General features: G+C 42.5%; 2 protein-coding genes across 5 annotated transcripts in view; one reads left to right on the forward strand and one right to left on the reverse strand.

The window, feature by feature from the left end:
• The window catches only part of mgat4c (mgat4 family member C), a 173,535-nt gene that overhangs the window by 32,537 nt on the left and 123,569 nt on the right, over positions 1 to 17,429 (reverse strand). For 3 of the 4 annotated variants that reach the window (XM_072694587.1, XM_072694584.1, XM_072694585.1), the window contains one exon: positions 9,376 to 9,485. The exons of the other annotated variant lie outside the window; for it this stretch is intronic. The gene's annotated coding sequence lies outside the window, so the exon portion shown is untranslated. The remainder of the gene's footprint in view (positions 1 to 9,375; positions 9,486 to 17,429) is intronic. 4 annotated transcript variants of the gene reach the window in all.
• eif4g2b (eukaryotic translation initiation factor 4, gamma 2b) overlaps positions 15,394 to 17,429 on the forward strand; it is a 237,172-nt gene continuing 235,136 nt past the window's right edge. The window contains exon 1 of the mRNA XM_072695827.1: positions 15,394 to 15,675. Within this exon, the coding sequence (XP_072551928.1) occupies positions 15,394 to 15,675 (282 nt within the window). The remainder of the gene's footprint in view (positions 15,676 to 17,429) is intronic.

Raw genomic sequence — 17,429 nt, forward strand, 5'->3', positions numbered from 1 at the left:
AACACCAATGAGCTGACTGTCCAGAAGGGTGAGGTTCTGCAGGTATGACGGCTGAGTGGGAGAGAGGAGGAGGAGAATGTGGGCCGAGAGGCTGAGGACAGAGCGTGGGAAACAGGAGTAGAGAAACAGGAGACTGGGGGTCAAACTAGGGTCAGAGTCTAGAATGTTCCGTCGGATGATGTAATGGTTACAAATGGGCAGCACACTGTGGAAATACTGTAGACGGTCAGGATGCTCGGAAAAAATGTCAAATATGCAAAAAACAAAACTGTCCCTTTATTAAATTCACCTGCATATCGTCTCTTCGTCTCTCCAAAATGGCGACTTCACAGGAGAAGGACAAAACTCACTTAACTTCCAATGGAAGTCAATGGAAAAAGATTTTATTCCAAGTCATTCTGAAGTGTTTCTATTGGTCCATTTATCATGAAATTCGTACGCAATGTAAAAAATGGCTGCCAGACTCAATTGGGGAAAAAAAGTGAAAAATGGCAAAAATTGAGGTACAAAGTCACAAATTAGCAGCTTTAACAAAACTGAGCTGAACTGCATGTCCATGTCAATATTGGTGAAACAATAAATGAGATACACACTGATTAGCCATAACATTAAAACCACTAAGAGGTATCATTGAATAACAGTAATTATCTTGTGACAATAGCACCAGTCAAAAGGTGGGATCTATACATAACGTGTGAACAGTCAGTTCTTGTAGGAGATGGAAAAAGAAGCAAGCATAAGAATCTGAGACACTTGGACAAGACACACATTTTGATGGCTGGACGACTGGGTCAGAACATCTCCAAAACATCAGGCAGGTCTTGTGGGGTGTTCCCCACTGTGTGCGGTATTCAGTACAATATTCAAGTGCTTCAAGGAAGGCATGGCAACAGGGCCTTGGGCACCTAAAGTTCATTGATGCCATCAGTGGAGGCCCAACCTCACAACTTACAGGACCTAAGGGATCTGCTGCTACCATCTTTATGTTAGATACCACAGGACGCCTTAAAAGGTCCTGCGGAGTCTGTGCCTTGATGGTTCAAAGCTGTTTGGCAGCCTGAGAGGAACCTACACAATACTAGACAGGTGTTTTTAATGTTATGGCTGATTAGTGTATATAACTAACTACATGTTAGTCCTTAATTGACTCATTAGGACTGATCAGGCAGGTCGGTTCCTACCATCAGGTACTGTAGATTCTCTCTAGCTCGTGCTGGTGTGGCCCGAGTGTGTGAGACCATAAGTGTGTGAGTTGTGTGTGGCAGTAAGTGGGCGTGCGTGCCGTGGCCTTCAGGTGCTGGACAGTGAGAAGCAGTGGTGGCTGCTGAGGAACCGCAGCGGTCAGTTGGGCTATGTGCCCTGCAACGTGCTGGAGGAGGTCAAGGAGGGAGAGCCGCAGTACAATCGGGCTGCGCTCTTTAACAGCCAGGTATGCTTATTCACCCCAAACCTCGCACATCCCTCTCTCTCTCCCCTTTACCACTCCTCTCCTTCACCAGCACTCTCATTTATTATTAACACTTTGCAAACACATAGTCACCTCACCTCAGTGTGGCTGGTTTGTATTCTCTCTCTCTCACCGGATCGCACTCTTTCTCTCTGCAGGCCGCGAATCCGTACAAAGCTAGCTCTCCCCCTGCCTCGGTAAATCATGGCGAGACTGTGGAAATGAATAAATCCTCGTGGGACAAAGACAGTGCGTAACTCCTCTTATCTGCCCCTCGTAGAAGTTGTGAGATAGAGGAAGGAGTGAGTGAGTGAGTGAGGGCATGAGTGAGTGAGGGCATGAGTGAGTGAGTGCAGGTGGAGATAGGCAGTGAGGTGGTAGAAGCGCATGGTGAGTGAGTGCTGCTATATACGTAGATTGCATCCCAACCCAAGAATTCATCCATCCTTTTCCCCCCCATCTTCCCTTCATCTTGCTCATGCTCTCTGTTTAGATGTCTTGCTCTCCCTCACTCTCCATCTCGCTCTCTTTATCGCACTTAATTCAATTCAAGTGACTTATCCATGCTCCACCCACATGGATGGCTGCGGGGCTCCCAGGCGGCACAACAGTCTAAGTGCCACTATTAATCTACTACTGTTTTGTTCTATAAATTGCTACACGGGAATAGGTTCCCATTGGTCACTCTTGGTTCCTCTCAAGGTTTCTTCCGCTTGATCTGAGGGAGTTTTTCCTTGCCACTGTTAAGTCAAGTTTCCCCATCATTCTGCAATCAAAACCCATTAAAGTGAAAACAGTATTTGCAAACTTTTGAAAACTGAATTTTCACAAGGACATAAGTATTCAGATCCATTGCTATGACACCTGAAATTAAGCCTGGGGGGATTTCTACAGCTTTCTTTTGAGATTTCTACAGCTTGATTGGAGTCCACCTGTGGTACGTTCCGTTGATTGGACATGATTTGGTAAGACACCTGTCTCTATATGGAGGAGAAGAACTGCCTGTAAAGCTCAGAGACAGGGTTGTGTGGAGGTACAGATCTGTAGAAGGCTACGAAAAAAATCTGCTGCACTGAATGTTCCCAAGAGCACAGTGGCCTCCATAACTCATAACTCTCCTCTGTAAAAGACACATGAAAGCCCGCTTGGAGTTAGTCCTAAAGGACTCTCTGACTTTCCGAAGATTTTCTGGTCTGATGAAATCAAGATTGAACTTCTTGACCTCAACTCTAAGTGTCATGTCTGGAGGAAACCAGGCACTCCTCATCACCTGGTTTCCTTATTGACTTGTGTTTAGTAGTGTCTAAGCTTAGAAGTATCTTTGAATGTTTAGTCTATTCAAACTAGCTGAAGTTATTCTTGAGTAAATAGTGAAGCACTTTTGTAAGTTGCTCTGGATAAGATGCCATAAATGTAAATGTAAATTACCTACAGTGAAGCATGGTGGTGGTAGTATCATGTGGTGGGGGTGTTTTTTAGATGTACTGAAGACACCAAGACAACACAGGAGTGGCTATGGGCCAACTCTGTGAATGTCCTTAAGTGGCCCAGCCAGAGGCCTGACTTAAACCCACTCAATCTCTGGAGGGACCCGAAAATGGCTTGAGAGGATCTGCAGAGAAAAAATGGCAGAAGATAGGAGGCTGTAATCGCTGCCGATGGTGCTTCCCCTTAGTGCTGGGTAAAGGGTCTGAATACTTATGTCAATGAAATTATGAATAATTATCTGGAGACCTCAAGTCTGATCCCCAGTGATGCCGGCCTTCATAAGAAAGAACAGCAATCTAGAGGTGTAAAGGTGGAAGAAGGACAGAATACCTACTTTACCCAAAACCGCTTGTCTCTCTTTCCCTTCCCTGTAGACCGAAGCCAGCAGAAGGAGATGAACGATGAGCTTTTGAAGCGGATCACGGACAGTAAGGCTCAGCCACCTGCTCGCAACTTCCGGTTGGAACACTCCGCCAGAACCGCTCCCATCACTTATCAATCACAGCCCTACGAGGTCCATGCCTGGCTCAATGCCAAGGGCTTCTCCAGGCCGTGAGTGCAGCTCTGTCTGTGTGCTCACGTATGAGTGTGTATGTGAGTAGCCTACGTAGCCGCCCCTTGCCTAAACCAACAACAATTCCTGTAGTGAAAACACGTCTGACCCGGAAAACCTCTGTCTGCACACTACACGTACTCCGGACAATGTCTGGAGCTGATTCTCTGGACATTTTCCAGAGTTAATATATGTGAAACTGCCTATATTGTTATACATACAAATGGAAGCACAGCTTCAGGAGCTTGGGGTTGTGGGTTCGATCCTTGCTCCAATCACTGTCTGTGAAGAGTTTAGTGTGTCCTTGCAGGTATTCCAGGTTTCCTCCCACTTCCCCAAAACAAACATGGCAGGCTAAGGCTATGTAAATTGCACCTAGGTTTGAGTATGTGATCGAATGGGTGCGTGTGGTACCCTGCGATGAACTGACACCCTATCCAGGGGGTATTTCCTGCCTTGTGTCCAATGATTCCAGTTAGGCTCCGGCCCCACTGTGACCCTGACCAGGAAGAAGTTTGAGACGAATATGGATGGATTGATGTAGCATGGCTAAAAGCAGTAGCAGTCATACCGAAGCAGTGAACACTTTTAGATATGATGATGGTTGGTCTAGCATAGTGGGTAATGCTATCCACATGGCAGATTGGGCTTTGATTTTCCCCAACCAGGAAAGCACACCACACTGTACCATAACAGTCTCTCAGGGCCATTTAACACTCACCTTCTACTGCAGGTAAATTAAATGCAAATTATAACTTGTTGATGTTGATATGTACATATCTACATATCGTACATATCATACCTGATCACCCATAACATTAATACCACCTCTGTTTCTACACTCATTTCCATTTTAACATCTACAGCCCACTGCATCTTCTGTGCAGCATCCTGTTACCACTGATGAAAGACAAGAGGATGACCAACACAAACTATGCAGGAAAAGACAAGCTTCTGTCTCTGACTTTATCTCTTTATCTACAATGTGGACCAACTAGGTAGGAGTGTCCAATAGAGTGGACAGACACAGTGTTTAAAACCTCCAGCAGCACTGCTGTGCCTGATCCACTCGTACCAGCACAACACACCGCAGAGTGTCACTGCAGTGCTGAGAATGACCCACCACCCACATACTACCTGCTCTGTGGTGGTCCTGTGGGGTCCTAGTCATTGAAGAACAGGGTGAAAGGAAGCTAAGTCATACATACAGTGCTCCTGTATTTTCAGTAGCTGAGCTGATATAATGGACTATGATTGTAGAAACAAGGAGGATGGTATTAATGTTATGGGTGATCGGTGTACAAAGAACATCTGCCAGATGTCCAGAAGTGAAAAGGGCAAAAATGGAGATACAAGGTTTATTTTTAATGTGCGTATCTACATATAAAACATACTGCTGTTGGAGAGTGTTGTCCTGTACGCTGTGTCAGGGTGATGGACTGTCTGGGAATCCTGACTGGAGAGCAGCTCTTCTCTCTGAGTAAGGACGAGCTGAAAGCAGTGTGTGGCGATGAGGGAGCGAGGGTCTTCAGCCAGATCAGCGTGCAGAAGGCCCAGATAGAGGTCAGTCAGGAGCACAAGCGCATCGGCGGCACTGCTTAATTAGCTTAATTAGCAACACAAATGTTCATGGCAACACCCAGACTAACTTGTTCTCTCACTCGTAGAGGAGCTGTGGAAACTCCGAGCTGGAGGAAATCATGAGGCGGCGACAGCAGGAGGTGGACGCTTCTACTTGGGACTGATTGCCTTCAATCTGCCTGTCAATCAAAACCCAGTTCCATCCTGTCCTTTCAGCTCCACTGCTCACATAACACACTCCTAGATTCACCACAGTGGGAATGAATAACTCAGTGAATGCTGTCACTAGCCTCAATAATATACCACTTCTAACACTAGCGCCTGAATTGGGCGGGTTGAGAGTTTGTTTATGCTAATCCTGCACTGTTCATTCCTGTGTGTTTGCTCTGTATGTTTGGAAGACGAGGTGGAGGAGGGATGTATGTATATAAGGAAGTCTGAACTGGTATTTGTGGCCCCTCTTCCAGACGTCTGTAAAAATACGAGGAGGATGCATAAAGTATCTTTGATATATTTTACCTCATATGACTAGCTGGTGCATTATCAGTGTGAGCATACACAATAAACCTTTAAGCAGAGTTGTTGTACCAGACCATTTCCATTTCCGACACCAGGTTTTTATTATTCTTCGATGTTTTGCATATTAAAGATATATTGACTCCACTTAGCAACACCACAGCCACCACCAAGCAACACCATAGTAGCTAGCTGGGATACTATATCAACCACCTTGCAACACCAGAGTGACCAACTAGCAACACCATGGTGGCCACCTAGCATCACCACAGCAATTACCTGGGATCCTATAACAACTACCTAGAGTAGAGTACTATGAGAGTACTCCACTCTACTCTACTCTACTCTAATAGAGTACTATGGTCACCTTATTGTCTTGTGTTTAGTAATGTCTAAGCTTAAAGGTATCTTTGAACTATTAGTCTATTCTAACTAGCTTTTCTTGGTTTTCTTGGGTAAATAGCAAAGCACTTTGTAAGTCGCTCTGGATAAGAGCATCTGCTAAATGCCGTAAATGTAAATGTAATGACCTAGCAACAATAGTGACCACATTGAAGTTCTATATCAACCACCTAGCAACACCATATGAACCACATCGCAAAAACAATTTTACCCTTTCTTCTCCTTCTGATTTTGTTCTTCAGATTTTTCCCCACAGGAATGAACTAGGTACAAATGTTTGTGTACTCTTCTTATTTCACAATGATACAAACACACTAATAACACCCAACCAACCACATGGGGTAGCACAGTTATTAAGCATTAATTACAACAAAGTTACGAAGTATTTATTACAACCGCATTACTAAGCATTAATTGCAACTAAGTTAATAAGCAATCATTATAACTACATTACTAAGCATTAATTACAACTGAATTGCTAAGCATTTATAGCAACTAAGTAACTAAGCATTCATTACAACTAAGTTAATAAGCATTAATTACAACTACATTACTAAGCCTTAATTACAGCTATGTTATTTAGCATTAATTACAACAAAGTTACTAAGCACTAATTACAACTATGTTACTAAACATTTATTCTAACTAAGCTATTAAGTATTCATTACAACAAAGTTACTATGCACATATTACAATGAGGTTACTAAGCATTAATTACAATGAAGTTACTAAGCATTAATTACAACTGAGATGCTAAGCATTCATTACAACTACGTTACTAAGAATTCATTACAACTACATTACTAAGCATTAATTGCAGCTATGTTACTTAGCATGTATTACAACGTTACTAAGCATTAATTACAACTATGTTACTAAGCATTAATTACAACTATGTTACTAAGCATTAATTACAACTAAGTTACTAAGCATTTATTACAACTATGTTATTAAGCATTAATTACAACTATGTTATTAAGCATTAATTACAACTAAGTTACTAAGCATTAATTACAACTATGTTACTAAGCATTAATTACAACTATGTTACTAAGCATTTATTACAACTAAGTTACTAAGCATTAATTACTGAGGGGTTGGATTAAGCATGAAGAGGCCAGGGGTGTTACATCCTTAGTCTGTTGCATTAGAATTGTGCTGAGGGAGTGGAGTTCACTAAACAGACAGACGATGATATAATATGGTGACGGGCACTTTATCAGCTGACCGCCTTCCACAAGGACAATTAATTTGGGGAGAAAAGGGCCATTTTGAGCAGACACTGGTGAGTCGGCTCTATGCGTCAGCGGCACATTACATAAGCTCAGCGTATCTTCAATCTTGATTCATGACAGAGTGATGACTAGGTTGCCACGGCCATCACCGTGCGTTTGTTCCTCACAGTCCACGACGAGGATCCTGCCACTCATTCAATCGTTAAGCCATAAAGACAGCATTCAAACCTTACAAAAAGCCCACGATTGAATGTCTTCGGTTGTGAGTGACAGCTTCCGCGCTTCTCCTCACAGTGGACACGCAACTGTGGCTTTCACTTTCGCTGTCATGTTGCTTCAGTTCTCAGCTAGATGGTGAACGCATCAGTGAGCACTGTCCCGTGTTCGGAATGAGCCCGAGTGGTCTCTGTCCATCGTTCGTTCTCTTTTGTGTGCCCTGTCAGCAAAGCTCTCGACCAGAGCGGCCAGAGCAAGTGGTCGCGCATTGTCACTGCGATCCATGGCAAGAAGCCATGCTTAATGATGGGATTTTCCACAGAGGACATCAAAGCACGGATAACTAGCCAGTTCAGCCGAGTCCTCTGCAGAACAATGACTGTAATGCACAAGCAGTGAGCCTGATATTTTGAGGTGCAACAATTCTATACGGGTTGCTTCAAGGGCTTGAGCTAATCCGCGAGTGCGAATACAGAATCACACACACACATATAGTCATACATGCCCAGTCAGTGAAGCTCAAAGAAGAGAGCAATGATGGGCAAACACTATTAAAGAAATACTGGAATGAATATCCGTTCAGAAACATGAACACACACACACACACACACATACACACATATAGTGGCTGATGCAGAAAACTGACCAGGGGATAACAGGGTTGGATGCTATTTGTACAGTGCAAGTTGTGCGAGATCAGACAGGCACACACAGTGGAAAAGCAATAATGCAGTTCACAGAACTGCACAAGCCCTAAGAGTTTTCATGTGCCTACTGACATCTCTGCATCAGTCGTTCAACACTTCAGCACCAATCTAGCAACCACTTACCAAAATCATAGCAACCACCTGAGATACAACATCAACCACATAGCAACACCATATCAATCACCTAGCAATACTGTAGGAACCACCTTGCATCCATTTAGAAGCATCAGAGCAACCACGTGGAGTATAAAAGCAACCACATAGTAACACCACTGCAAACACTGGAGGTACTGGATGGACCTCTAAAGAGTGAAGTTCCACTGTTTCACAGTCAAACACTGGGAGGGCTGTATACTGATATCTCTGCACCAACTGTTCAAAAAGTACTGAAGACAGCTGAAACCTGTGAAACCAACGCCACACCGAGTCACATATTCAGAAAAGGCAGTTATACAGTCTTGACGTAATCCTGACAGTCAACATCTTATTTATACAATATTTAATGTATCTTTAATCTGGTTACTGACCTTATCTGTAATTGTAATTAGGGCTGCACAGTATACGTCTCAGTATCATAGTCGCAATGTCTTATGCAATGTCCAATTACTTTTTTTTCTTATTCAAAAGGAACATTCAAAATGATCTCACTTTCCATGACATATCTACCAGTAGCAGACTATACTTGCTCAATATCATTATTTTTACTCCAATATTTGATACACAGAGGGCATTATTCATTTTAACATGCTGGATCACTGACTTCTGGTGAAATCTGGTGAAAATTCCTGTATTTTTTTATATTGCAATACATATATATCACTGAAAAAATACATATGGCAGTGTAGGGCTGTATGATATTAGAATAAAATGGACACTGCAATGTATGTTTTTCTGCAATGTATATTGCAATATAAAAAAAAATCACCAGATTTCATAAGATGTCAAGGGGTCCAACATGACATGATATTAATAATGCACTAATAGGCACTAATTTGTCCATCATTTGTAGTAAAATAAATGATATTGAGCAGATATAATCTGCCTATGATAGGCAGATATGGCATTGATAATAAAAACAGTGAGGATTTTCCTTCTGCATCAAACATTGTTTCTGACATTGCTGTGTCAGTTTTGCCCAATATGGTGCAGCCCTTCTTTTTTAGAACAGAAGCACAACAGAATGTAACCAATCAGCATGGCCCTGTATTTAGTGAAAGCAGAAACACTCACGTTAGCGACTAGGAACTCCTCCCACCCCCACTTCCTGCCGGTCCAGGGGATTGAGCTGGCGACCTTCTGGTCCCAAGCCCACTTCTCTAATCTTTAGGCCAGACTGCACCCTGAAAACAAAGGTCAGATTGCAGAGTCAGCCATGCTACTGGGGCATGGTTAAGTGCCTTGCTGAGGGACCCAACAGTGGCAGCGGACCTGGTTACTGAACCCACAACTCTGTGATCAATAATCCAGCGCTGTATCAAATGCCCCTTTTCAGATACCCTAAATGAATGGGCTATTTTACAGTACAGAACATACTATATGAACAGGATATTACACATTTTACTGAGGTTAGATTACTTTACAGCAGCTGTCTGAGCTATTTAGACTCATTAACTGAACTGTACTAACTTCCTAATCATGCCTCAATAGGAATTTAACTGTAGCTCAGAACCAGTAAACATTAACAGACGAACAAATGCAGCTTCTTTATTCAATATATATGCAGTGGCATGTAGTCTATATATTCTGGTTTAAATTCTTGCATTTTTTAATATCACAAAATACATAGCACAAACAAATATACATTTCAGTGTCCATTTGTTTGCAGTATCATGCAGCCCTACACTGAAATTTGTTAATTTTCTACTATATATATATTGCAATATTAAAATATACTGGTATTTTCACCAAAATTCCCCAGAAGCCAATGATCCAGCATGTCATAATTAATAATGCCATCTTTGTATCCAATATTGGAGTAAAAAAAAGGATATTGGGAGGGGTTATAGTCTGCCTCTGGTAGATATGTCATGGAAATGTAACTACTATGCACGCTATATATATATATATATATATATATATATATATATATATATATATATATATATATATATATATCACATACTGTGCAGCCTCATATATAGATATATATATATATATAGGCTCATATATTGATTTAATTTAAGAGTCATGTTTTGGTGCAACATATCCATACATATCCACTCCTGCACACAGCTGAGTTTAGGTATACGGCCCTGACACTACAGGTTACCCCTGTTCTTCTCACCTTTTCCAGTGATTAACTTAAACATATACAAAAAACACAAAGCCCTTCAGTCGGGCCTGGATAATTACTTAACTCTCTCTCTCCGCTAAGAAAATCCCTCACATTTAGCCCACCAAATGACAGTGATCTAAGACCCAAGTAAAAATGGAACAGATTTAAAATGGTCAATGATAAATCATTTAGGCCCGTTCCAAAGGGCTGGCCAATTAGTGAAAAGGTATTAGTGTTCATGTGAGATATGGACTATGATAAATAAAAGCTCTCGCCTGTCATGAATCTATTCAAGTTAATCATTTAACGACTAAAACGTCCAACAGCATAACCATCCCAGAAACACTGTTAGCATTGCTGTGCTTTGCCACTGTAGGCTAAACAAACTGGAGACCATCATGCAAAATACCGTTAGTTTGACATTTTACTGTGACGAAGCAAACAGCCATGACTTGACATAGATCTGGCATTTTCGAGAACCATCATGGGGGATGGCTGCTGTGTGTGTGTGTGTTTGTGTGTGTGTGTGTGCGCAAAGGGGAAGGTTTTTCCTCCCGGACGGACAACTAAATCTGCGTATCACTCACACACTTGTGTTGTCTGCACTGCGGGAGAGCGACGCTGGCAAACTTCTGCTCCGCTCTCTCTGGGCCTCTCTCGGCAGGGAGGCACTTAAAATAGAAGACAATAACACGCATGGGGGCACCTCCGGGGGGGGTGGGGGTGGAGGAGAGAATGAACGGCTTTGACGGAAGCCGCCGCCCCTCTATAACAACCCCCTGCCCACCCCAACAGCCAGCCTCCTATTTTTTAATGCGGGTGTCAGTTTGCACAGCACATCCCATTCATGAGCAGAAATGAAATATTAATGCTTAATCAATAATCTATTCAAAAGCACATGTAACACACACACTCCCCGAGCGCCTCCCGGGGTGTGGATTAGCACAGCACAATAAAGCTGAATTTAAGCCTGAGATACAGCAAAGTAATGTGCCACTTAGAGCAGAGAGGATAAAACGCATGCATAAGCAGGAAGTGAGCTGACAATATCAACCAGAATTCCTACTGAAACTTCCTTTTCCACTCCTGTTTGTTCATGAGGATTACAGGGAATTCAGTCGTTTGAAACACGCTCTGAGATATTTCGGGTTTTTTTTTTTTTTTGTAATCCGGTGTGAACAAAGGAGAGAGGGGAAAAAAGGAATATCTGACTTTACGTAAAATTTAAGAAGCTTTGGACGATTTTCTTTTCCTTTTCTTACTGATTCAAAACTGGGAAATATGTATAAAAATTTAAATAATAATTATTTCATCAATGGCATCAACACAGTACTAAATTTTAAAAATCAGCGCCACGGCCCGGCTGCTTATTTGCATTTATACTGGCCTCCAGTCAGTACCGGTAACTTGACATTACTTACCCCCATCTCAACACCCCATTACTCCACCTCCATCTCCTCAACAACTCCAACATGTGTAATACAGGTCAAATGCAACTTACAATGCTAACTAGCTAACACAGGCAGTGACTGATAAACTCATGGGAACTCATTATAAATAACTGCCAAGCGCTACCGCTATACCAAAGGAGTTTGTAGAGCACATATGTAGCATGATTAGTGGATAATTCTCTCTAAAAAATCTTAGAGGTGAGCTTTGTGCTCAAGGTCAGGAAAGAAAGACAAACCTAAAGAGATAAGAAATTAGCTTCACTGTTGTAGCGAGAGGTCGTGATGCTCGAATCTTGGCTAATACCCCTTTAAGGTACTGAGGTTTGTATGATTTAGATTCAGTCGGCAAAGTCTGCTAGCTAGCTCAAAGGTGAAGAGAGGCATGTTATCAGCCTTTTTATTCCTCAAATGACATTTTTTCCCCCCTCCGCCTCGTAGACGTTCAAGATGGGCCTGCTAATCGCTATTAACTAGAAGAGTGCCCTTTTCTTTTGGCCTGACCTCGCTGGCATTAATAGATCTGATTAGATCAAATGTCATTCCACACTTAGGTAATTGAATTATTTTGCTGTGTTCCCCCTCGACATCTGTAGCCATTCATTTTCTTTCTCTCCTTCGTAAATCACCCAAGACTTCAATTTAGATTTGCATCTCCCTGCTTTGGGCAGAGAAAGGGAAAGACATTGATCCACTTAGCTCTCTTAGCATTCAAGAGCGCCTCACAGTTCACCCAAGCACACTCGCACGGATTGATTCCAAAGTGTGGAAAGCCTCTTTATGTGTAATCTGTAAAGAATAAACAGTCATCACGCATAAAGTCTAATAATGTCCATATGTGGAGGCCAGGCGTGAGGGCAGGGAAACTGGGAAGGGTGGTCAATGGTTGACTCTGCAGAAGGCTAATGTATAAGGATAGCCATTTAATCCAAGTGAGAGGAGACAGATCAACTTAATGCACCCTGTCACATCCTCTCCATTTCTAGACAAGTCAAGTCAATGTAAAAAGCCCCAAAGCAAGCGCAATCTATCGGCTTTAGAGCCCATCGAGAGGCTGCTAGTTGCTCCTCCATAGTGTTCTATTACTTTTAGTCCAGGTGAGACTAGCGACTAGAACACGGTGATGTTGGAATTGCGGGAATACAATTGTTGTGTAAAATGTTTAACTTAGAGAATCCATCAAAAAGAAACGCCTCAGATCAGTGGTGATGTCCAGTCTGAAGTCTTTCCATGGCTGGTTGTGACTGGCTTTCATGGTTTACCATAGATGACATACTGATATTGATGGCAACGGTGCTGGAGGTGGTATGTCTCTATGCCAAGGTAGGTCATGGCATAGAAACATGGTCAAGGAACCTTTAACAAACAATTTATTGTTTTATTTATGTATTATTGGTTTATGGTTTTACATACAGTGGCAGTCACACAGCCAAATCCAAAATCTCTTACATTTCCTTGTGCATTTTAAGTAATAATATACAAATCCTAGTAGTTTCACACAGAGTACAAGCCTGGGTCATCATCATGCAGAGGAGCTTTCCTCCTTGAAAATCACTAATGGCTTTTTGAGGAAAAAGAATCATCAACATGCTGAGATCATCTTTTTTTCACATTCACAAATACCACTGTAATTTCCGTGCAGGATAGAGGAAATTAGATTTCAGCTATTGTTTAATATCATTCCTTTTGTGCCGGGACATCATTTCAGCTGAAAAGTGCCACCGACCAGCCGTTGCCAATTCAATCTCTATCTGTTCCATCAACAGATCTGAATGAGAAGCTTCCTTTGCAAAAACAAGCACTATATTTCATTATCGCACTGCAAAATCACGCTGACCTGAAGAACGCGGGCGACAGTATGAGGCCCAATTGCTGGAGCTCAGATCCACACACAAACCAAAGCAGGGCCAGTTGAGTGGCTGTTGTAATTCTCAGAGAGATTGTCCCGCAATCCTCAGCTTTCCAGGCACAAATCCTGCTCATCTCCTATGGGGAATCCTCTACTGCAATCCTCCAGTCTTCCATCTAACACACACACACACACACACACACACACACACACACACATACACGCACACATAATTCCTATAAGTTCTGCTGCAATATGACCAAACTTCCAAAGAGTCAAAGAAGAGAAAGCTGGTCTCTAAATTGAGGGTTTTAGGCTCCTTCTTAACTAACACCAAAAGTATACATTCAAGATCCACACTGATCCTGTTGTGACTCTCGAGATTCTGAGTGAGGATTAAAGGTGCCCTAGAATGGAAAACTGTGTTTATCTTGGCATATATTAATAATGAGGATAGCTGGTCCTCATTTTAAAAAAATAAATAAAATGGCATCAAAAAGCATATACATTCCACCCATTTTACTAGCGAAAGCCTTTCCAGCTCTAAAGCTGTGACACCGTAAACACTAGAGAGCAGCCCATCATCTGCAGCATCTTAAATATGCAGGTGCAGGTAAAGGTGCACATATTTGTCACTGTACTATGTACAGCGAAATGTGTCCTCCACATTTTACCCATCTGTGGTAGAGAACACACACATACACACACACACTAGTGAACTAGGGGCAGTGAGCACACATACACACACAGAGCGGTGGGCAGCCAACTCCAGCGCCCGGGGAGTAGAGAGGGTGAAAGGCCTTGCTCAAGGGCCCAACAGTGGCAGCTTGCCGAGCCTGGGTATCGAACCCAGCAAAATGGGTTGCTGTTTGAACCAGGCCTCATGACCGCCGCTTTTCCTGTGCAAGTGACCACAGAAAGGGATCTTAAAAGCGGTGCGCGACAAAACCAAAGCCAGGGAAGCAAGCGTGTATCCGTGCTTGGCTAGAAGCTAATTCAAGCCGTCTGGCTTTGCCATCTCTTCAGCTAGCTAACTGCACAGGATACCCACAACAGGATAGAAGCATCTGGTGAAACTTGGGATTACAATAGATATATACAATGTTCTTGTTACAGTGCTATAAACAAAGCTATGTGGATTCTGTGCTGCCTTAAACCAGCCAATCAGAGAAGAGCTCATCAAACGACACAAGAATCCACCATACAGAGAGAAATAGACAAGCATAAGAGTCAAGGCTGAACTGTGATGGCTAGATGACTGGGTCAGGGCATCTCCAAACATCAGGCAGGTCTTTTGGAGTGTTCCTGGTCTGCGGTGGTCAGTACCTACCAAAAGGTGTCCAAGAAAGAACAACCAGTCAACTGTCGACAGGGTCACAGGCACGTAAGGTGATGCGATCCACCTCACACCTTATAGAAAGGATCTGCTAGCGTCTTGGAGACAGATAGCACAGGATGCCTTCAGAGGTCTTGCAGAATCCATGCCTGAAATAGTCAGATCTATTGTAGCAGGACGAGTGGAATTAGACAGGTGGTACTAATGTTATGGCTGATTGTGTACATTAGTGTGCATTTAGTATAAGTATAAGCTTCTTAAGCCAATGCAAACTGTTCCGTTGCTGCTTGTTGCTTTCAAAAACCTGGCTAGTCAGAAAGAATCAGAGCACTGGGCTGTGATGAATTCAGAATCGACCATTAAAATCTATAATCGGAATGCCTCTAGCATCAGCGGCGGCCTGCACAACTGCAGCACATCATTCAAAATCATACTGAAAGCAGGTCTGGGCTGCTCTCTCCCGCTCAACCTGTGGAGAGTAGGAGATGATGAGAAGTTGGACCCTGTTCACCATGTGCAGATGGTGGTCCATAATGAGTTTCTGGCCAAACAGGACAGAGCAAATCCAAACAGCTCAGAGACTCATTCTCTAAACAGTCCAGCTAGCCAGATCATAAAGATGGTGAGTGGAGCTCTCAGCAACTCAATACCAGCATGGCAGACATTTGCATTTTCACAAAAGCAGGGGCTGCGTAAATATTTGACATGCAAGAGTTCCACCTCAGCCTAGAGCAAACCAGTGTGTTTTTGTTTCTGCTGGGAACAAGCATAATAAATAAGTGCTCTTGTGTGTTTTGCGTTCATGAATTGTGCTGTAAACCAATACAGTAGATTGCTGTAGTGTGTTGCTACAGTACACTGCTACAGTACACTGCTGTAGTACACTGCGGTAGTACACTGCTGTAGTACACTGCTGTAGTATGTTGCTATAGTACACTGCTGTAGTACACTGCTGTAGCATGTTGCTGTAGTACACTGCTGTAGCATGTTGTTGTAGTACACTGCTGTAGCACATTGATGTAGTACACTGCTGTAGCATGTTGCTGTAGTACACTGCTGTAGCACATTGATGTAGTACACTGCTGTAGCATGTGGCTGTAGAACACTGCAGTAGTACACAACTGTAGTATGTTTCTGTAGTATGCTGCTATAGTACACTGCTGTAGTACAATGCTGTAGTTCACTGCTGCAGTATGTTGCTGTAGTACACTGCTGTAGTATGTTGCTGTAGTACACTATTGTAGTACACTGCTGTAGTATGTTGTTGTAGTACACTGCTGTAGTATGCTGCTGCAGTACACTGCTGTAGTATGTTGCTGTAGTACACTATTGTAGTACACTGCTGTAGTATGTTGCTGTAGTATGTTGCTATAATACACTGCTGTAGTTTACTGCTGTAGTATGTTGCTGTAGTATGTTGCTATAATACACTACTGTAGTACACTACTGTAGTATGTTGCTGTAGTACACTACTGTAGTATGTTGCTATAGTACACTGCTGTAGTACACTGCTGTAGCATGTTGCTGTAGTACACTGCTGTAGCATGTTGTTGTAGTACACTGCTGTAGCACATTGATGTAGTACACTGCTGTAGCATGTTGCTGTAGTACACTGCTGTAGCACATTGATGTAGTACACTGCTGTAGCATGTGGCTGTAGAACACTGCAGTAGTACACAACTGTAGTATGTTTCTGTAGTATGCTGCTATAGTACACTGCTGTAGTACAATGCTGTAGTTCACTGCTGCAGTATGTTGCTGTAGTACACTGCTGTAGTATGTTGCTGTAGTACACTATTGTAGTACACTGCTGTAGTATGTTGTTGTAGTACACTGCTGTAGTACGCTGCTGCAGTACACTGCTGTAGTACGCTGCTGCAGTACACTGCTGTAGTATGTTGCTGTAGTACACTATTGTAGTACACTGCTGTAGTATGTTGCTGTAGTATGTTGCTATAATACACTGCTGTAGTTTACTGCTGTAGTATGTTGCTGTAGTATGTTGCTATAATACACTACTGTAGTACACTACTGTAGTATGTTGCTGTAGTACACTACTGTAGTATGCTGCTATAGTACACTGGTGTAGTATATAGTACTCAACTGGTCAACTGAGAGTAATGTTTTTTATCAATTGTACTTAAAAAGACTGTAAACTAATGTAGTATGTTACTGTAGTACACTCCTGTGGCGTGTCACAGTGGTACACTGCTGTAGTACACTGCTGTAGTACACTGCTGTATGTAGTACTCTACTGGTCGTGACCAGTTATTAATTGTGCTGTTAATTAATGTAATATGTTGCTGTAGTACACTCCTGTGGTACACTGTAGTTTCTATGCTGTGGTATGCTGCTGCAGTACCTTGCTGTAGTATG

The sequence above is a fragment of the Salminus brasiliensis genome, chromosome 13 (assembly GCF_030463535.1).
Source record: "Salminus brasiliensis chromosome 13, fSalBra1.hap2, whole genome shotgun sequence".
Classification (NCBI taxonomy): Eukaryota; Metazoa; Chordata; class Actinopteri; order Characiformes; family Bryconidae; genus Salminus; species Salminus brasiliensis.